Genomic DNA, 23,304 nt, shown 5'->3' with positions numbered 1-23,304 from the left:
TTGTGCATCAAAGTTTATTAGCCTTTAGTTGCCGATAAATAAACAATTTGTTAGTTTGCTGACATTCAAATATATTATGCAGCATGATTATGCAATATATTTTCAGAAAATGAACTTTGTGACTTAAGAATTTGCTGACTGATTGACAGAAAAATGCAAAAATTGACGTAAGGAAAGTGAAAAAATAATTAAAGTTAGGAAATTCTGCTAAAAAAATCTTTGAATCTTTTTTTATTGATTTGCCAAAGAAAAATTGAAGAAGAAGTATTATTTGTTTTAATTTGTTTAATTTGTTTTTCTCCTCTTTGTTATCATATTATTGCTCAGATAAGCAAGGTTAAAAGAAAGGGGACCTCGAAGCTATGATAAGAATATAGAGCATATTACTGATTGCTACTCGCTAGTTTTGAAGGTTCGAAAGCACGTGTAGAATATGGGCATCTGCTTGCTTTTGAAAGACAGAGTGAATGTAAAGCCTTCCTCAAAATGTAAAAAATGACTTCAGATATATGCCTTAACTTTGTAAAGTAAAGGAATAAAAACCGCATCATTTAAAAGGAATTTCATGACTATATGTATTTGAAGAGAACATGTAATGAATGTTTACATAAGTCTATGGATAGATAAGGAAGACATTTTGGAAAGTTAAAATCAGCAACCATTCTTGTTCAAAAGTATTCAGACATCTAGATGCAATAAAAGAAAATTTATATATAGAACTGTTACAAAAATTAATATTTTCAAAATATTATTATTATTTTATAATTATTATGATTATAATATTCTTGGTCATTGGTTATAGAAACGAATTTTTTTCTTTTTTATATTTTACTTGGTTTAAATTTCTTATAAATACATAGAGTTAAATTATTTTCAAGCTAAGTTTTTGTGAGTTACAGTAAAAATTACAAAAAATAATCCTTTAGTATATATACTAATAATTAAATGGTGTATAAGTAAATGAAGATTTTTGTATTTAAAACAAAGAGGAAATCAAAGATGTTCAGAAATTCCTCATACGTATAATAAATCTCATTATAGTATATATAGTAAAATAAATTAATTTTCTCTACTTTAGGCTGAGCGTGTACTGCGGAGAAGTGGATGATTCACTTCATTCTTTAAACTTAACAAACCGAACCATGAACTCGAACCAGTCTGGTAGAATAAGCGTGCACAAAACCAAAATGTCGAAAATAAAAATAAGAAACCTCATGAGTTTCTCCAGGAAAAGAAGACTTGCTTTCTCCAGGTCCAAGTCTAGAATTTGATTCCAAGTCTGATATTCTCAATCAAGCTCTTTCTCAAGCAAACTAAATGTTACACAAAATTACATAAACTTATTATTCCTAATCAAACACACTTAATTTTGTATAGTTATATTATGTTATCTTATATATTGTAATATAATCTTTAACATACATTTATTTCTCGCTTTTTTGTCAATGAATTTATATCCTTTCAACTAAAAAAGGATCCTAGAGCTTCCGAGTTTGGTAGTATAGTGTTGTAAAAAGAAAAAGAAAAAAAATCACCCAACATCGGTTAAGCTATCTGGTTAACTAAAAAGCTGCAAAATGATAATTATGCTTTACATCTCCATGTATTATCTCCATGGTGCTGTTATCAAGAAAAAGTGAAAAAGCAGATATGATGGCTTTGCGCAATAGTATCACTTGTTGCATGTTTTTTATTCCTCACACGTGTAGCAGGAATGGGAGTTAGTTCCCACAGAAGTATAATCTACGAATGAATTACTAGTATGTTTGGTTAAAAATTCGTCTTCTGTCGATCATCAAGCAGAACACAATATCAGTAATCATTTAAAAAATATATCATCTCATGGAAACTATATAAGATATAAAGAAACCATATAAAATTTCTATGGTCAAGGTCGAAAGTAGTGGAATTTAGGATTCAGCCCATTGGAAGAAACAAACCAATCATCTTGCCAGAAACTAGAATTTCACAAAAACTATAGCAACAGAGAAAATTCGTGATTGAATAAAATTTGCCCCGATTTTCTCGCTCTAAAGGGGCTCAATTACATTTCAATAGATTCAGTGAGGACTTAGTAAACAGCTCGTGTTATGAAAATTTGAGTTAGAACCGCTTTAATACAATGAACATCACCTCAGAAAAATCTCACCTTTCATTGACTAATCCTTTTGAAAGTAACCATTGAAATGATTTAAAATGCTATAATTTAGTAGTATCCAAAACATCATAACTCAGTTAATTTTAGTCACAAAAGAATGCAGTTATTTTTTAAAAACAAGATTGCAAAGATTTAACATGATTAATAAATTAGGGGGCTAAATAAAAATTCACGTTTTGTAGTTTTTTTCGGCAGCACATTTATTATTTTCAAAGCATTTATTTTAATTGAAAGTAATGCTTATCTTTAAAGATTCAGAAATCGGCTGCTGAGTCACGATTAGGATAGATACCCTGCATATCATTATTCTTACACATTATTTGATTCACTCTTTTTTATTTTTATTTTTACTTAAACAGCATGTCTATATTTTTTCCCAATTCTTTTATTTTGTTTTCTTCACTTCAAAAATTTTCATTTTTTTTCAAACTGAAAAGGAAAATTTGTTCTTATTGCAGATTTTTTAATGAAGTAAAAATACACATTTATTAGAACATCTTTTTCCTACTTAGGCTATGGTAAATCGTTCATAAGCCAATAATCTTTATTAGTGTTTTTAAAAATAATCAAGCCTGAAAAATACCCAGCAAAAATTTATCACAAGTACTTTATCAATTTTCAATTTTAGTTATATCAACGTTTTAGTTTAAAGTAAAACAAGACATATTTTGTGCCTGGAATCGTAATTTTGAACGCCTATCAGATGCTGAAAACCATACCGAAGCTAACTGCACTCTCTCGAAGCTTTTGCACCATACCAATGGAAAGGATTTGACTCATGGTGTCAGAGAGCACATGTGCTAAAATGTCCCTATTAAACATGAACATGAGTGCATTTAACTTTTCATTTATGCAATCTGACTTCGAATTCAGAGTGGTCAGGTTCGAAAACGCAATCTTTACTTCTAGGTAGGCGTGACCTTTCACCAAATTTCAGATAATTATAATTTTGTTTTCTATAATTCTTACAAAACAGAGTTTGTTATGAAATGTTTTCTTCCTTGAAGAAAATGTTTTCTTCATTCAAATGCAACCAAGAAATGTTTTCTTCCTTGCCCCACATTACTACCCACCTCATCTCTATGTTGAGATACCTTTGAAATAGATTTCTTCAATGACAAAGCAAGTGTATCATAAAAGGATAGCTGTCATGAGCAATCGTTTTTTTTCATATTCTAAGCATTCCCTTTATTCCCAACAACCGGCATGCTGTGCGTTAAGTCTGAAAAGAAAGCAGCAGATGAAGACATTTTTTTTTCCTTTATGGAACAAAAACATCGAAGAAATACAAATATCCGACGAGGAACTTTGTAGTTGAGAATATTACATAGGATAATATCCACACAATGACCTCTTGGTTCGCAGTATCCTAAGTTATGTGATTCTTATGAATTCAAACAAAATATGTAACACGAAAAGCTCTCTTAACAAATTTAAATTTTCTTGTAAGAATTTAAGAATTTTCTAAGACCTGTAGAACAGATATAGAAGATGCATTAGATTAGGTATAGATGTTTTGACAAGATTTAGTATTGCGCATTAAACTTTTTCATGATGGTTAAATATTACTACACAATATGTGCATAATTAAAGAGATAAAACTAAAACATGTTTCTAAAATAATACCCTACCGTTTTTTCTTTATTCATATATTTCAGGTTGATAATTGATCTAACATGATTTCTCAATTCCTGTCCTCCTTGTTTCTTTGTCAGAATGGGAGGAAACAATTAATCACAACTGTAAATATTAAATCTTGACTGTATTTATTTTTATTTTCTTTATTTTATTACTAAAAGAAGGTGTTGTGCCTTAAGACAGTTTTATTTCTTTTAAAAATTAAACTTGAGTTGTACGAATCAAACTCCGTTGAGACCAGTCATTTAAAAAATTACAATTTTTAGACTGATTATAATAAAAAGGGACCAATGGATATTAAAGGGAGACTGATTAAAAAAGGGATATTAACTGATTTAAAGGAGACTGATCATATTAAAGGAAAACCGAGGTTTTCAGTTTTTCAGGGGTTTTTTTCCAATTGTGTTTTGTTGAAAATTCCGTGTATTTAGATACGAATCCTGTATATTTAGATACGAATCACATGCTAATTGCATATGAATATTTTTGGATCTTCCCTACATATGAACTGGTAATTTAAATAAAAAAATCATAAATGCGCTTAGTTTAACATGTTATTCGAATTGGTCCACACAATAATTGCATTATTGCTATTGGATGTGAGCTGAATGTATTCGTATTCGTATAATGTCATATAGCCATCTCACAAAATTTTGAGGTACTAGTAGGTTATCGTCTCATGGCAACACTACAAATATCACAAAAATTTACGAGATGGCGCTGTATGACATTGCCGGCATGAGAGCAGAAGAAACAAAGGTTTCTAACAGTTAGTTTAAAAAAGTGCTTTTGTGTGTGTGTGTAAAATCGCGTACTTTCGGGAAAGATAGCTATATAGATAAACTTAAAAAGAAAACCTTATCTAAATATAAAATTTGATACAAATCGTTAGAACCGTTTCAGAAATATACGAAGTAAATTTATAAATACACAAGAATTGCTCGTTTAAAGTTATAAGATAAAGAGTTTTTTCTTACTCTTGCAAATTTTCGAAGATAAAATACAATGCTTTGCCTCGGAGCTGAGTTAAATCAAAGAATCAGAGAAAAGTGAAATCAAATTTTTTTTATAAAAAGAGAAGAAGAAAAAAATACAACAAGCAACACTAGTAGAAATATAAAAATCATAATGATGATGACAAATCTTTCTTTACTAATGAGGTATTCATTATTTTTTAAGAACAACAGCAAAACGTTGGATAATAATACCGAACATCCTAAACTGTTATCTAGTAAGGCGAATAATATGTCAGTTAACGCACAAAATGAAAGAGAAATACAATTTGCCTAGCAGAAATTGTCGAAACGAACAACACCTTCATTTAAATTCCTTTCTAAAAATTCATATGGCATTGAATAAGAATTATGTTTTTACCTTTAATCAAATGAAGTGCATTCTCTATTTCGCGAAAGTTAGATAATATTACAAGGAATAAAGTGTATTAGGAAAAACAATCAGTACGCACAAAATGAAAGAGAAATACAATTTGCCTAGCAAAAATTGTCGAAACGAACAACACCTTCATTTAAATTCCTTTCTAAAAATTCATATGGCTTTGAATAAGAATTATGTTTTTACCTTTAATCAAATGAAGTGCATTCTCCATTTCGGGGAAGTTAGATAATATTACAAGGAATAAAGTGTATTAGGAAAAACAATCAGTACGCACAAAATGAAAGAGAAATACAATTTGCCTAGCAGAAATTGTCGAAACGAACAACACCTTCATTTAAATTCCTTTCTAAAAATTCATATGGCATTGAATAAGAATTATGTTTTTACCTTTAATCAAATGAAGTGCATTCTCTATTTCGCGGAAGTTAGATAATATTACAAGGAATAAAGTGTATTAGGAAAAGAAAAGAGTATCATCTATTTCAGAAATAGACACACTGTTTTGAAAAAGAAAAAAAGGCGAATTAAAGCAAATTTATTATAAAACTTAATAAGGTTAAAATATTATTTTAAAAATTTTATAATATTAATGGCATAAAAGAAACCCTGAATATAATTGTATATATTACATTACCGTAAAAATATCCTTATTCCAATAAATTTATCGTTTTTAATAGATATAAAAGTTTCTATGCTATTATTTCAAAATCTTTGATTAGTTAGAAAGTTTATAAAACCACCTCAGTTTATCTGTCACTGATCTATTACATTTAGATAGCCGAAAAACTTGTTAAATTTAAATGAACTATTTTTCAAAGGAGAGACTAGCAAACATGGATAAGACAAGATGTAATGTTTTATATTTATACATTTAGTTTTGTGTAATGATATTAACTTCTAATGTGTTGCTATGAAACTCTATTTCGGAGTGGTTCGTGTAGATTTGAACTAAGATGAGATGGTCTAGATAATATTGGAGCAATCACCCATGCAATTTCAAATTAAAACTCCATGTTAATTTGACTGTTAAAGTTAGTTTTTGCCTTCACCAAATCCCCCTTTTTTATGTGTCTTGAATCGAAAACTTACTAACCAGGAATTAAGTGATCTTGAGTTTAAACACCAAGATACCTCTGTTACCTTTCTTATAGATATATAACAGAAATAAAACTTTGTATAAAAGCAAAATTAAATTTATTTCTAAAATGTATTAAGTATTTTTCATTTCTTCTACTTTGTTATAGCAAAATTAGTTCTTTGTCTGAATTGTTAGAAATTGTATCGTCTTTAAATTAAAATTGTCATACATTACCGGTATCTGAAATATATTTTAGGCATATTTTTTTAAATTAAATCGTAAAAGAAATTGAAAAATGTGTAAAAAAATGAAATAATTTGAAAAATGATTAGTTAGTCTTTAATCTTGGTAACATGATTGTAATCGTAATGTTTGTTACAAGTTTCTTTTTAAAATATTATCTGCACCTTAGATGGCATAATGAAACACTTTTTATAGATAACTTTTCAACACTTTTTCTTTTATTTGAATTAATACCACAGGGAGTAGTCTTCCTGAATCTTTCTCGCATACTTTCCCCATACAAGGTCATACCTCCCATCCCCCAAATAAAATGGTGAACCTTGTATTATACTCCGAGTAGTTCCATTATACGGCGTTGGTGAATGATAAATCAGTGGCGTGCGTCTAACATTTTTACTGAATATATTGCTAGAATATATATTTTCAATGCTTTTTTTTCGACTATTGATACCAAAATTTGATACAAAATGGTAGTTGTAGTAGTTGATAGTTTATTTCATTGATTTAAGTTATTGTGTATATAAGTTACTGCATTTACATGTATTCGGGAGTACAAACAGACAGATGGTCAGCAATATGACAGTCTTTATTCAAAATTTGAAAAATATCTATATTTCAGATATCTATTGAATTTTATTTAACTAGCTCTTTCAGTTTTGTAGTTACCGCTTTCACTTGAACTCAGACTGCCAGACAGACAGACTTCCTGTGAATGGATTCCATTCAAAATTAGACATAAATCCACAACTTTGGTCGTAATTCCATATACCAAGTGTAGGTCTTCTAGCTCAAAGTGTTTTTGAGTTATCTTGCTCATAGACAGATAGGCGTAGTATTAAAAATATGTTTTTAATTGAAACGTGGAGATTCGTCAAAATCTCGTATGAATTTTTTTAACGATTACAGTATTTCCTCTGATTTCCTACACGAGAAAATAAAAAGGATGAATATTTGAATTCTGATATTTTGTTTTTCGAGGTGCTTCCTGTAACTAAAAATTTATATACACACTGCACTTTCTTCTCTAAAGCAACTAGTTATTAGCATGGGCATAAATGCAGTTCAATATAAGTCTTATTTGCAAAGTTCATTTTCCATTTATATGAAGACACATCCCTTGAATCGAATAAAAAAAGTATATTTACTACAAACAAAATAATCCAAATATATTGAGATGAGAGCTTTCCTAGATTATATAATCAATTTTCATTGCAAGGAAGTATTTTGTTAAGATTAAAATATTTACGAAAACAAAAGAATTTATTTTCAGAAGAGCTTTTCTTTGATATTTTAAAATCATTATGACTAATTAATTTTATATGAAACTAATGATAAGTCATATCACTGACTCTCCGACCCGCCCGAAGGCACACGGATAAATACTACTGAATGACCGAACCGCCGCAACTGCAACACTGGCGGGAACTGCGGTCGAGTCCAAAGGGCTATAACCGGCCACGGTACAACCCTTCGCGAAGGAAGTACGTCCCGTCATTGATGGGAGGAGCTAGATCCCCCACCTTTTCGTGTACCCTCCAGGGTGGAGAGATCCAACCACTATACCGGAAGCATCTCATCCTCATTTCGAGGTGCCCCCCGGGGGTTCATGAAACTAATGATAATCAAGCCTTACAATTATTTCACATCCTTTAAGAAGGATGCACTTAGAGGTGAAAGACATCCACTGCTTTGTAAAAGAAAATGTTCTCGAAGTATGACGCGATGAAAGGAAGGAGCATCTTAACCCTGAAATGATAGGCACTTTGAAAAGCTCTGGAAATTTATTTCTTGAATGGGCGTTTCGTTTGACCAATGAAAATCTTTCCATTTTATGTCCTTTACAAAAGAAGATATTATTTCTATCAAAATGAAAGCTTTCTTCAGCATCTTTGTTCCCCCTCATTTTTTTTTTTTTTTTACAGCAACACGCAAGTCAGGAAACAATTTTAAATAAAAAAGGAAAGAACAACAAATCATTTTTAATTGATATTATTCAATAGTAGAAACTGTGAGAGAATTCAGAATATAAATTAAGATACCAAATAATAATTTGCTGGAAAAATTAGCTTGGATGAATTTATAAAAAATTTAATTTCTAAATTTAACTGTTAAACTTATTTGGAAAACATTTAATGAGCTAAAAATGCTGTAAAACTTTCTGAAAAAAGCGTAACAATTCTTGGAACTCAGTTAATTAGATAAATCCAATTATAAATAAACAAACAGAATATTTTATTTAATTCCTTCTTTTTCACATTCCAAAGAAATGTAAAACTACAAATACATATAGGTTTCTTTATGGATTAAAATATCACATATAATAAAAATTAGATAACAACTAACCGGCAGAATTACTGTAGATGATTCATTAAATGTTTTAACTCCAAAATTTAATGCAGATGATCAAAATTTGATGTAGATTATGTATATTTCATGTGGAAATTTAATGTAGAATAATATAGATTCACTTGGAAAATTATTAATTAGTAGAAATGCTACAGGAGTTTCTGGAAATAATAATAACAATTTTTTGAACAAAGTAAATTAGATTAATTCATTTATGATCGATTAATAAGCAAATAGAATATTTTATTTAATTCCTTCTTCATCATCCCCAAACAGTAGCTACATATAGGTCTCTTTATAGATTAAAATAGTACATATAATGAAAATTAAATAATAATTGAGCGCAAAGTTAATGTGGCTAATTTCAAAATTTAATTAGATTTATTTCGAAAAATTTCAATGAACTAGAAATGCTGCAAGAGTTCATGGAAAAAAATACTAATAACTTCCCGAACTAATATAATTAGATTAATCCAATCATATCTGTTACAATGATATTTTATAAAACTGCTGGGAATTCAGTCGTTTGATATTAGAGTATTGCAGTGGAAATGATGATGAATAAAAAGTCTCCAAAGATTGGGTCCGACAAAAGGAAAGATTTAATTTAAATACAATTTATTACGAGGAAATAGAATTGAACACATGATGAACTATTTACAGATATGACGGGGAAAACTTATAAAAACATAAACGGTCATTACAGGACCTGAGACCAATACCGAAACAAAACATCTTAAAAACAATAACGACACGTATTTTATCTCATGTCTTAATTCTAAAGTTTTTATATTACAGTTGCTACGTTACATAAATATCAGATGCGATACCGATTAAATAGTTAAATGTTTAATGTCACATGAAGTGATTTATTCATATTAATGACGCACAAAAGCAAGTTCAAAATGCATTGCATCATTTTTTTTTAATAAAGTACGGGAGACAAAATAATTTGGAATTTATAACCTTAATGCCGAAATTTCCTAACAATATCAATTCATAATCAAATAAATTCATCCAATCATAATTAGAAAAATCATCAAATAGAATTTTCTCCTCCCCATCCTCCTACAAAATTAGTACAATAACTACATATAAATTTCTTTATGGATAGAAATATTACATATAATCAAAATTAGATGACAACTAGCCAGCAAAATTAATTATTTAATGTTTTAATTTCAACATTTAATCGTTAGATTTATTTGGAAAAACTTTCATGAGCTAGAAACGCTCCAAAAGTTTATGGAAAAAATAATGATAACTTCTCGAACTAAGATAATTAAATTAATCCAATCATGATCGAAAAATAATCATATAGATTTTTTTCCTCCTCATCCTCCTAAAAAATTTAAACAATAACCACATATACATTTATTTATGGATTATATATTACATATATTGCCAAGATTTGATAAGAAAAAAAAAAGCACGCATTTTGTTCTCGATATATTTATTCATTAAATAATTCCCAAAAGTCTCTAAAAATAAATTTATTTTTTCTTGAAACTGATTATTAAATTAATGCTCCCTTTTTGAACTACCAAAAAGTTTTTAAAAATTATCTTGGTAAATTTTCATTATAAAAATAAAGAAGAAAATATCTTTTATATTTGTATTCCGCACATTTTCTCTTGGAAACATTTGATACAGATCGTAGATTTAACAGACACCAAATTCATATCTGGTGAACTCGGAATTAAAATTTTTTATTTTAAATCCATATTTTATCACCTTGACCTTCCTAAAAATCAACATTCGAGATTTCTCTAGAAAATTTTCAATTTCGTTTCCCTTCTGCTAATTCTGAATGCAAATATTAGGATTTTTCTATTTTAAGTATTTATTTTCTTTAGATATTTGATTTTAGAAATATTTGCACCTGAGTATCTCAAATGTTATTATTTATGTCCCCATGCTTGTTGAAATATATTATTACAAAGCATTTTCTTGGAATCTCATGCTATTTAAAATCATCAAATCTGTATTATATTTAGAAACACGTGATCTTCAGTCACGATTTTACCAAATAATAGGGCGTATTCAAGATTGCCCCCACGAAAGAAAAAAACCAAACGCAAACATATGCACGAGATTTCATTTGTATTGAAAGGAAGTTTATATCTCCAAGTCTTTTATTTGTCCGTTCTATTTCCGTACCTTTTCCACAAACCATTCTTTCTTTGTCCCTTAGTCCTGATATACCTTTCAATATCATCTGTTTAGGATATCTATAAGCGTCTTGTTCCTATTGTTGTCTTCGAAGCAGCCGGCATTCGTCGAAGTTACCGATTACTTGCGCATGCGCATTCGGACAGCTGGGGTTAATATATACAGGTTGTAGTGTTAGGCAAATCTACTACTATTCCAGTGATCAGCAGCCTTTGCAGCTCTCTTCTTCCTTCACTGTACAGTGGAGAGAATATTCAAAAACCTGCAATCGCCTGTCACATTATTTCCGTCTGTATTCATACAGTCGCTTACGATTGCTGACGAGTTTTACACAAATGCTGTTCATCGGAGCTAGTGGACTTCTTAATTTCCGACGACAGCTCACTGCTCTTCTGTGGAATTCCCTTGTTGCTAAAAGGAAGGTATGTTGAATTTTCTATTTTCTATCAATTTAATGTACATTTCACTATGTTCAATACAAAGCAAAGCAAAGATATTTATATTTAAATTATTATTTAAAAAAAACTATGAAAATATCAGTTTTAAAATAGATAGTAATAGATAATAATAAATGCATGTTTATCGTATTTGTATTTCATTTTAATAAAACATTAAGTTTTTTTGATATTTAAGAGGATCAAGTAGTGTGTGTAAGTACATCGCGATGAATTAAAGAAATATTAAACTTTCTTAAAACATTTTAAAAATGCAGGCTTGAATTGAGATTTATATGTTTTATAATATTTCCATTTATGAGGCTGTATTTGGTTATAAGTTGACATTTGTTTACTATTTAAGATAGAATAGAAAACTTAATTCTGGATATTCTAATGTAAAAAAATAATTAAAAAATTGATATTTAAAAAATTTGAAATGTAAGGAAATTTATTGAATTAATATCCAGTGCAAAAACAACCCTTGTTATCATTATAAAAAATATTGACAAATTCATGAATAAAATTTTTCATGAGATGTGACATACGCGTCTTAAATTTCAAAAGCTAATAAACTTATTTAAATTAAATATAACTGTAATTTTATAGTAATGGAGTATAACTTTTGAATTAGTGCGAGTTTTAAGGAAAATAATTCACTTATATTTGATTTTTTTTATTTACTTTCATATTTCCGTAGTTGTTTCTGTTCACTACAGTGAATGAAATGAGTTAAATATGAAATGAAAGAAATAAAAAATAATTAATTAGTTTAATTAATTATGAATAATAAAATATAATATTGTATAATGAATATAATATTTAAATTAAAAATTATTTTCAATTGATAGAAACTATTCTTTTTTTAAACATGTAATGAAATATATTATTGTCAAGTTAAAATAAATAAATAAAATTATATTACAGAAAATATAGATTTACTAAGCAGAAAAAAAATGAAAAAAATAATTAATTAGTATTGTATAATAAAATATAATATTACATAATTAATGTAATATTATATAATTAATATAATGTTATATAATTAATAATATTATATAATTAATATAATATTTAATTTAATAAAATATTTTAATGGTTTTAAATTGATAGAAACTATTCTTTTTTTTAAGCATCTAAAGAAATAAATTATTAGCAAGTTAAAAACAAATAAATTATATTATATTACAGAAAATATCGATTTTCTGAGGAGAAACAAAAATAAAAAAATAATTAATTAGCATTATATTATAAAATATAATATTATAAAATTAATATAATATTATAAAATTAATATAATATTATATCATTAATATAATATTTAATTTAATAAAAATACTTTAATGGTTTTAAATTGATAGAAACTATTTTTCCAAACTTGAAATGAAATAAATTATTGCCAAGTGAAAAGGAAATAAATGAAATTATATTACAGAAAATATCGATTTACAGAGCAGAAGTATGTAAACAGAATGAGTATGAAATATTATGGTAGGGCAAATTTAGTTAACATGCATGCGATATTTTTTCATAAATAAACGAAACGATAAAAAAAACAAAACAAAAAAAAACGCATACTCATTGATTAATAGAACGTATTTGAAACCGTATATGCAGACGTTTCTGCCTCTGTAATCTTTATATTCTCTTTAATGTTCTTTTAATGGCACAACTGACAGTGAATATGAGCAGATGGCTCCTAAGATGGTTTATTATCTAACAAAACACCTGCTGAGGTACTGCGTCGGGAATAGAACAGGAATTTATCTTAAATTGTCTTTTTTTTAATCATCTGAAATCTTTCTAAGTTTGTTTTTCACTTTTTTTTCTAAGTGGGGATTTTTTTTTTATTTGCGAAAGTAACTATACGTGCCCTATCTTTTATTTAAAAATTTTATTTACATTTTCGGTTTTATTCTTTTCCTATTATGTTAAAGAATGTAGAGGAGAGTATTGTACATTGGGTCAAGTGCAATTTGAGAAAAAGGCTTCTGTATATTATTTGTGGTAATGAAATAGTTACTAAGACGCTGACTTCAGTTTTAAATTTCACTAAGGTAACTTAGTATATTTTAAATATAATAAAAGATGGGTTAATTATAATAAAAATACTTTCAATATATTAAAGCTAAATTTCTAACAACATTTTATCATCAAAGGTTTTTCAAGCGACAAATATATATGATTTTTCTTTAAAACACTTAAATAGAAATTGATATAAATGTGTGAAAATTTTTATAATAATGATTTCTAAAAATATGTTTAAAGGCTTCAGCTAACAATATACAAATAAAGTTTATGAAATTGTTTTGGTAAATGGTATTGCGTGGATTGATGTTTCCTTTTTGAAAAATTAAATCGGTATATACGTCATTACTGAAATAATTCAAAGTTTAGTTTTAAAATAAGAACACCATTTCTATTTATGAGTTTCATATAAATTTAGAACATTTATTTTAATTCAATGTCAGTCAATTAAAGTCAATGATAACTTCATAGATAATAGATTTTTTAAAAAATGCGAATTTAATTTGCAATTGATTAATGAGTTCAGTAAAAATATATGATATTTTAATTGCATATATAATTTATACTACCCAAAACATTACTTAATCCGTTTAATGATCTATGAACCATAGTAATTTTTTCATGACATTCCAAAATTCGCTAGTACATTATAAATCTAATGGAAAATAAAGTTATAAATAGATGTAAAATAAATCATCGCAAATTGAATTGATAAATATATATTGTTTCTTTCATACAGTAGAGTTAAAAGCAGCTTAATACATTTAAGGTTTTATTTTGCATAAGCTAAGAATATCTTTTCTAGATTAATAAATATTGCATGAAATTGAAATAAAAAGGAGTATAGATGTTTTGATTTTTATCGACGAATGCCACAAAAAATATACATTCAGCTTTAATTTAGGTGATACTTGTGTTGCTTCAATTCTAGATTTCTTATTATGTAGAAATTATAAATTTTCAATTTTAGGTATAAATTTGTTTCGAAATAATTGAATTTAGTAGCGTGTATTACAAATTCAAATTAATGTTTAAGCAACAGTGCATCAATAATATGATTTTTTTAATCATTTTCTTATCTAAGTTTAGATAATGTGACATCATTTGTCTAATGTCATTGAAAATGTATCAAACAAACTTGAATAAATTCAAACGCCTTTCAAAAAACGCTAACAATTTTTTGTAAAATAAATCCAAATACAGTACTCTCCACTGCTTTTAAATCATATTCATAAAAAACCCTGTATGGATGTAAATATGTATTTCTCCATGAATAAATAAGATTAATTAAAAGAAAATTTGCTATAAAACAGATACTATATTAAAAAGCAGAATGAAAAAAAATTATGAAAGCATTAATAAAAATCTAAATAAATATCCCAATTGGAGAATTTTACGATTTAAATATATAATAAAGTCATAAAATGTAGCACTCGTATAAGACAATTCAGATTTCAAATATAAAAGTCTGATTAATTAATTCATTATAAATTCTTTAGAGTCATGGAAATTATAATTTTATTTGAAAAGGAAAATGGAATGAAATGAATTAATATTAATCCGATTGCATCATTGACATATACATTTATTTTTTACTAAATCTGAAATATTAAATCTCTTTTATTATCAAAACGAAAAATTAAAAAAAAGCTTCTTATGTGAGTTTTATACATTTATTTTTACAAATTATGTGTTTATTTTTACAAAAATGTTTGATGTATTTTACATATAAAATATAGGGTTTCTCACAATGTCATTGATATCAGGGTTCAAAAATCAGTCGGTGAAATAATCCTGATATCAAGAATTTACCGATATGCATTCGAATATATTATATGGTCTGTTTAACACGAACTATCCTAAGCGCTCCTAACCTATCCTAAGCGCTCAAATGGTTGATTGCTGCTTATTGAAGTTTCCATACTATAATAGCGTCATTTATTTGATTCGTCTCGCTATTATCCTGTTAAAACTCATTTAAAAAAATGACAACTACTAAATAAGATTTATACAAAAATATGGCTTATAATTGTGCTATGTTCTCTACGTCGCTCTTGGAATAAGAAGAAGAAATTAAGCCTTGTTCAAGAAATGAAAAACAGTTAGCATTTTTAAATTTCAATAAAATATTACATCTCAAAACTCTAACATATAGTAAGTAATTAAAAAAATGCGTTACAGATGCATGGGAAAATTCGAGTCTTCAGGGAAAATGAGCATGTATGAAAAGGAAAATGAAATGTTTGTATATAAAATGAGCTTTTAAAACATTTCGTACCAGTAACTAAAAAAAAATTTGAGCAATTTTAATGATTATCCTAATCTAGAGGATATAATTATGTTTTATAAAAAAAATAATTATTATTAATTTAACGAATTAAAATGTTTTCAAACGTTAACTTAACAAAATATGAGACAACATTTCATTTTCTTACAACTGACATTTCTGCCTTTTTTTAAAAAAAAAATCAGTATTTAAGTTTCGTAGTAAATACCTACACTTAAAAGTGTCAATATCTTTTAAAAGAAAAATATTTTTCGTTCTAATTGTAGATCTGGAATTTTTTTAAAAAATCTATCGTTGAAATTGGGTATTTTTACTTTAGAGGAAGAAGACAAATATGCTAAATGAATACTGAAAAGTTATATATTGAGTGTTTTGTTTCAAGATTATCGAACACAAATTTAATATTACTTGTAAAGCAATTACGAAAAGAATTTTAAAAGTTTTAATAAATTAAAAAATATAAGCAGCTGATCAGATACAATCCTGAAAGAAGAATATAATGAATTGAAAGAGATGCTTATGAGTTGATGTTTAAAGTAAAGATCGTTGAAAGGCCCATTTACAGTGAAATGTGAAAGACTTCTTACCATAAAAGTGACCTATTAAATTGCCTCTTAAGCAGACACTTGAAAGGAAAAAGAAATGCCTTTAACATTCGAATATTCATTATCGCATCTTCTCCTAACAAGAACGATGGATATGACTCAAGACAAAAGCTTTATTCGAACACACAAACTCAGAAACCGATTTAATTAACATAGTTTTTTAACTGATATCTCCATTTAGGAAAGAATGCTCATATTAAGGATTAATCTGAATCGTTTTCTAAAATTACCCCTCCCCCTTTTATTCAATTGGTAAGCTTATTCTTACTTTATACACGGTCCTTACAATATTGGCCTTTTAGACGCGACAAGCTTAGCAAACAAAATTAATTATATGTCAAGAAGTATCACGAATTATAGAAAGAAATATAGAATGTAGAATGTAGAGAAAGATATGCCAGACCGCACTGCTCAAAAAAATCGTTTTAAGGAAGAAAAAAATTTCTAACAGATCTTAGTTAATTAACTCGGTTAATTAGTTTGTCTGTCTGAATGATTTCTATTAATATCTATTTTACGAAGATGCAATAATAAATATTTGAGCTATAGAGGTATGTTTTGTTATTTTTGGCCTCATTTTGGGAAAAGGGAATAAAGGATTTGTGTTTTAAAAACTTCATTTATATTCGAATATCTAAATGAAAGCTTTGCAAACTAGCCTGACATATCACTTTCACCAAATATGATTGATAGAATATATAAATGTTAATGTTGTCACTTTTCAACATACCCGGGTGTCCAAGACAAGCCTTATTAGAACAAATTTGAGTTCTTTTATTATACTATACCACTATACATATTTAAAACACACTTGTCTCTTGTTTTGTTGACATTGAATATGTAGTTTGAAATAAAGTCGTAAGAAAAAGGACTATAGCATAAAATTTTCATTATTTGAAAATATACGTAAAAAAAGGAATTAACAAAACGGAAGACATTAAGACTTTGTTTATAACAAGCACATGACAATTGAATATTTTTTGAAGAAATAAACCTATTGAATTCTTGATTCAATTTCTATTAATATTAGATTCAGAGTAATTAACTAGATTTCTATAATCTTTAGTGCTAAAATTCATATAGAAAGAAGCTTCTTGCAATATAAACTATTTCTATACTCGGTCTGGAGTTTAAGATTAGTTGGATATTATTGTATAATATGTCAAAGTATGATAGTACATAGTTAAATAAATGTCATAGTTTGAAGATGGCTCAGTTCTAGTAAATTAGATTAAATGTAAATTAACAGTTTATCCAAATGGGCCCCTATTTTCTCAAACATATTCGGTTAAACTCATTCAAAAAATCGATTAAATGGTCCTTATCGAGCTCTTCCTTGCCTAATTTCTTTTGATAGTTTCAGAAATTTATAAACATTAACGCCCACTTAACTTTCCAGATGTATAAGAGGTCATTTATTGGTCACTTTTATGGCAACTTCGTAATAGAAATGATGTAATTATTTTCTTGTAAGAGGTTCTCAAATATGACGAAAATGATTCCAAATACAACGTTTTCTCTCTCGTTTGTTTGGTCTCTTTTACAGGCTACGTGCCCGTAGTTGGTTTGTGGTCTTTCATGCATTCCACTTTATTTACTTTTTTAACATCCAATCTCTCCTGGGGAATTGACAAGTTCTCATGTAAGTAGATTTCTTTAATTTGTTATCTGAAATCTGGCTTAGTTAATGAACGTCAAAATCCACTCGAGTGTCTTATTATTTAGTGCTTATTTTGGAAAGGTAATCTTTTTTCAATCTGTTTATACAAATGATGTTTTATATGCAGTTAATTGTTATTATCTGCTACAATATTATAATGAATACAATATTATATTCTCAAAAAGGCCGATTAAGTTAATGTTATAAAATAATAAGAAGTTATTTGGTAGATATTTCTTACTCAAATGCTTCTAATCGAAGAAAAGAATTTAATTTCATGATTAAAATGTTACCAAGTAAAAACAATTTGGAATTCAAATTTACAATAATTTTTAAAGTTATTCATTTCAGTGATATATAAATAAAAAAGCAAGGATACAATTTTAAACTACATACATGTGCAAGAGCAACATTTGCACAAGTTAGATTATTAACAATTTCTACTGCATATAGCATCAGTTTAAACGTTTCTCTCTTCAGAATACTTCATTGCCATAATTAATAATGCAGCTTAAATTCCATTTTGTTGGCTGAAGCACTTTAAGGTTTTTATTATTTATATATTTAGATGAAATAAGCAGAATAAAATGTTATCTTTTCATTCTGCTTTAACACTGATCATAAAATAAACAAATAAATTTAATTAATTTTAAGTTAATAACATTTTTAACCATTAATAAAATTAAAATAAAGCATAATTTTAGTAAAATTATGACTCTAGTGGAACTATAAATGATAGGTTCTTAATGCATGCATTTCATTTCATAGATACGTAAGAAGCTCTAATTTGCTTCCAAAATATATTTGATTTAAGCTGCAACACAACATCAAGCTGCATAAGCTGCAACACAACTCCACAAATTTAATAGTTTTTCTCATTAAGAAATTTGACATTTTACAGCAAAATGATAATCTGTTATTGTACATATTTACATTTCTAATCTAAATAAGACTATTGACTGAAATAGAATTTTATAACATTGATAAATTAAATAAAAAAAATTCTATCATTTTAACATTTTATGTCGGTCATTTAAATTCTAATTACATTTTGAAAACTGATACCTGGTACTTTAATTTCGTTTCCATAATCTTTTTACATAATTTAACAAATAAAACTTTTATTATCTATTTAAAGAAAAATATTTTAAGCTAGTTATTTTAAATTTTGTTATTTTTACATTGACTGATTTTTTATATGTTATAAAATAATCTGAAGTGTGGCTTTCCTAATAATAATATTTTTCTTCTTGTATCTTTCAGAGCACTCATCAATTCTGAAAGGATCCAGTTTATTGCATTTATTTCCTAACAGACCACTACCCGCTCGAAGTCTGAAATACTTGCCTCATTTCATTTGCCACTTAACCGAATACACAATGCCAAGCTCTCACACACCATCGCTAAATAGTGTGAACGAGAACTCTTGTTACGATATCAAGGGTCACTATCGGCTCGTGCTTATGGGAGCTGCACGAGTGGGTAAAACCGCCATCGTACATCAATTCCTGTACGACATGTTCCCCACTGAATACATTCCAACCATCGAAGAGTTATACCGTGGCGAGTACGACGTCGGCAACACTGGCCTGGTCCTCGACATCCTGGACACAAGTGGGTCCTACGAGTTTCCAGCCATGCGCAAGCTGGCAGTAGAGACTGGAGATGCCTTCATCCTGGTCTATGCCATCAATGACGAAGAATCATTCGAAGAAGTTGGCAGATTGAAGGAGCTTTTGATGGAGCACAAGCCATATAATCCTCCCATTGTTGTTGTGGGCAACAAGTGTGATTTGGAGAAGCAAAGAGTCGTTCAGAAAGTCGTCGCTGATACCATCGTCGGTATTGATTGGGAAAATCGCTTCGTTGAAGCCTCGGCCAAGGAAAACATCAACATTGTCCGAATCTTCAAGGAGATCTTACTCCAGGCCAACTTCCCGTACGACTTGAATCCAGCTGCCCAAAAGCGTCGCACTTCATTGCCACTCTATGCCATTCCCAAGAGCAACAAAATCACCAAGAGCAAGAAGATGAAGAGGAACAGCTGCGCTGTTTCATAATTCGTTTCTTTTTAAAACCAACAAGGAAATCCCGAGAAATATTGTTTCCAGATGAAAGTTTAATGGCCGCCTATGATAAAGGTAGCTATTAGTCTTGAGGAAGAAGTACAAAAGGGCATAACAATAGTGCAGTTACTTTATTTAACTACAGATATTTTCTTTCATTCGGAAAACTAAATTGTCATTGAATCAAGTTATTTACTTACTTTTGATAGTAAGCTTATTGTTGAAAAAGTTTGTATTGTTGAAAGCTTTGAAAAAGTTATCTCCAATTATAAAGAATTACCAAAATTTTAAAAAATATAATCTATATTTTCGGCACACTTTAATTTATTTTTAAATTAGGTTTTTTTGAAAATTTAAAAAAATGTAACTGAATTTTTTTTGAAGATGAAGACTTGTGATGATCAACTAAAATTATTAGTACTTTAACTGAGATTTTCTTATAAATGACCTGCATTGAAGAAGTCGCAATTATAACTTTTACATGGCCAAATAAACAAAAACTATTGGAAAGTATTATTTTTCAACTAAATTTCAAAGTATAAATGTTCAAAAAAATTATGTCTAAATGGCCATATAACTTAATTTGTTTCCTAGAAAAAAAAAACATTAAATTTAAAATAAATATAAATGAACTATATTATTATATTTAAAATTTAATTTTAATTATTAAGTGAAAAATGAGAAAAAAGTAACTTAAAATTTAAAAAAAAGCCACGGAATTGTTCGGAACTACATGATTCTCAATTTGAAAAATTTGAAATTGATCATGTATTTTGGGATTTTCATCGCTTTTCTTCTAAATCATACGCTATCATATTATAATGTCGAAGAAGCATTTACTTCTGTGTAAACCATAGCATTCCTTGTGCAAACTATTTTTTAAAGAATCGGTTGCAGTTATTAGTAGCAAGTAGATTCTAACCACATCTAAAAAGAAGATCAATATATATTTAGAATATGAAATTCTAAAATATTTTGAAAATAATTCTGAATTTTTTTACCTCAAAAAAGAATATTTGCTTAATTTCAGTAACTCCATCTATAGATAAAAGCTTAAACAAATTCTGGTATCAAAGTTTAATCTAATTATGACTTTGATTCTATATGGATTTACAGAAGTTCAAAAAAGAATATTTGCTTAATTTCAGTAACTCCATCTATAGATAAAAGCTTAAACAAATTCTGGTATCAAAGTTTAATCTAATTATGACTTTGATTCTATATGGATTTACAGAAGTTCAAAAAAGAATATTTGCTTAATTTCAGTAACTCCATCTATAGATAAAAGCTTAAACAAATTCTGGTATCAAAGTTTAATCTAATTATGACTTTGATTCTATATGGATTTACAGAAGTTTAGCTAAAACTTTATTGAATTATTCTAGAATTGTCTATAAAATTTTTTACATGAAACGAAATACTTGAGAGCCTATCAAAATTCAGAATTATTTTAAATGAATCATACTTTATTTCAAATAATAATTATTATAATTAAAAAAAATATAAGAAATTTTCATAAAGTATAGAAGAAAATAAAATGTAACACATAGTTAAAAGTTCAGTTTTTATTCATTATTAAAGTTTATAGTTTTCTGAAATTTCGAATATCTTGCGGAAATTTGTATATTTGTAAAAAGTGAAAGGTCCTTGGATCTAGTTGCATCTCAGTGAGATTATGTTTAATTATATATAATCAAGATTTGTAATGTAAGATTTAAAAAAAAAATATTTTAACTCATGAAATTTTTTGAATTAATGCCTTTTTCTATTCAAAAATTTCTTAAAATATAATCAACGAACCATCAAAATTCCATACGCATCATTCACATATATATTGTAAATTAGTAGCACGCACGTGTATTGCATTCATGATTGTTTGATACTATTATTTAAAATGTTCTTTTATTTACATTTTTGTAATACTGCAGAATATGAAAATGTAAGCTTTAATTTCTCGTGACATTTACTCTGTATGCATGTGTGTGTGTGTGTGTATCATTGTGCTATTCATTATTTTAGAACTGTATCGTTGTAATCTGTTTTTACAACATTTGTAACCTGTATTTCCTTCTAACTATCATGCAACTCTCGTTTACTTTTCAACAACCTCAATTCCAGTTTGAGATAGTTTTACGAGAGTTTTTGCCTTTGACATGATAATGGTAGATGCTTAAAATCAGAAACAAGAAATATTCATGCTTTGAGAACCACCTGTGAAATGCTATTCACGTATAAGAAAGATTGATGCATGAGGAGATCTGAATAATCTGAAATGTCATACTAAATAAAATGTTAGAAGGACTATTTGTAGCTATACTCATATTTGCACGAAAATTATGTTCTTGCATTGCCACTGTTGTGTTTCCACAAAATTTTGAAGAATGAGAAGCATTAAAAAACAGTTTCATCCTGTTTTAAGTTAGCGTATAATAAACATTAGAAAAATAAAGAATTATCTGAATTTTTTTTTAATATTTATTTCATTCAAAATTAGTAATATATATTTAAAAATAATGTTTTTTAATAAATTTATCTGAAAAATTAAGTGTTGCGCTAGAAATATAAATTCTCTATTTAAGGCATATTGCTTTGTTTGAAAAAAGTAGAGACGCGTGAGTAGCAAATGTATCTCAAGCTACTATTGTTAAAAATATCTTAAGTCAAATACATTCACATTTCAGATGATGTATAAAAATTGCATTATATTGAATCATAGCTTTTTTTCTTAAAAAAAATATCAAAAGGTGAATATATACGGTAATTTATATTATAAGTATTGAAGAGTTTAGGATGAACATAGACTTATTTATTTTATTTTAATCATTGTGGCTAACAATGTCAAACTTTTAAAATTATTTCCTAATATATTATTAACAATAAAAGTTTAACTTAATTTAGAATAAATGGAATTAATTTAATTCAATCCCAACCTAATATTCGGCAAAAAGTGTAATAAATAGTGGGAAAAAGGTTTTCTTCAAGATTTTGTGGCATATTATAGAACTCTGCAATGATTATTAATATTTGTGATGCACAGTTATGTATTATTATGCATTCAATCATTTGCGTTAAGTGTATATTTGATAAGTGATAAAATTAAATATATATCTTATCTATCATATCTCTCCCTATATATGTGTACGTACATCAATCACCTGTTCATCAAAATAAAATATGAAATATATTTCTGGTGT

At 27.5% G+C, this 23,304-nt stretch overlaps 1 protein-coding gene across 2 annotated transcripts; it reads left to right on the top strand.

Moving 5' to 3' along the window:
• Window positions 1-11,232: 11,232 nt before the first annotated feature.
• LOC129958414 (ras-related protein Rap-1b-like) lies at window positions 11,233-23,294 on the top strand. Of its 2 annotated transcripts, XM_056070902.1 has the most exons (3): window positions 11,233-11,452; window positions 17,931-18,026; window positions 19,308-23,294. In XM_056070902.1, exon 3 carries the CDS (start codon window positions 19,424-19,426, stop codon window positions 20,102-20,104), a length of 681 nt encoding a protein of 226 aa, XP_055926877.1. In that variant the 5' UTR covers window positions 11,233-11,452; window positions 17,931-18,026; window positions 19,308-19,423; the 3' UTR covers window positions 20,105-23,294. The 2 variants fall into 2 exon arrangements, with proteins under 2 accessions (XP_055926877.1, XP_055926886.1); XM_056070911.1 differs by lacking the exon at window positions 17,931-18,026.
• The last annotated feature ends 10 nt before the right edge of the window (window positions 23,295-23,304 follow it).

Source organism: Argiope bruennichi, chromosome 2 (assembly GCF_947563725.1).
Source record: "Argiope bruennichi chromosome 2, qqArgBrue1.1, whole genome shotgun sequence".
Classification (NCBI taxonomy): Eukaryota; Metazoa; Arthropoda; class Arachnida; order Araneae; family Araneidae; genus Argiope; species Argiope bruennichi.
Note: the sequence above shows the minus strand (reverse complement) of the source record. Positions and strands in the feature narration are given on the sequence as shown.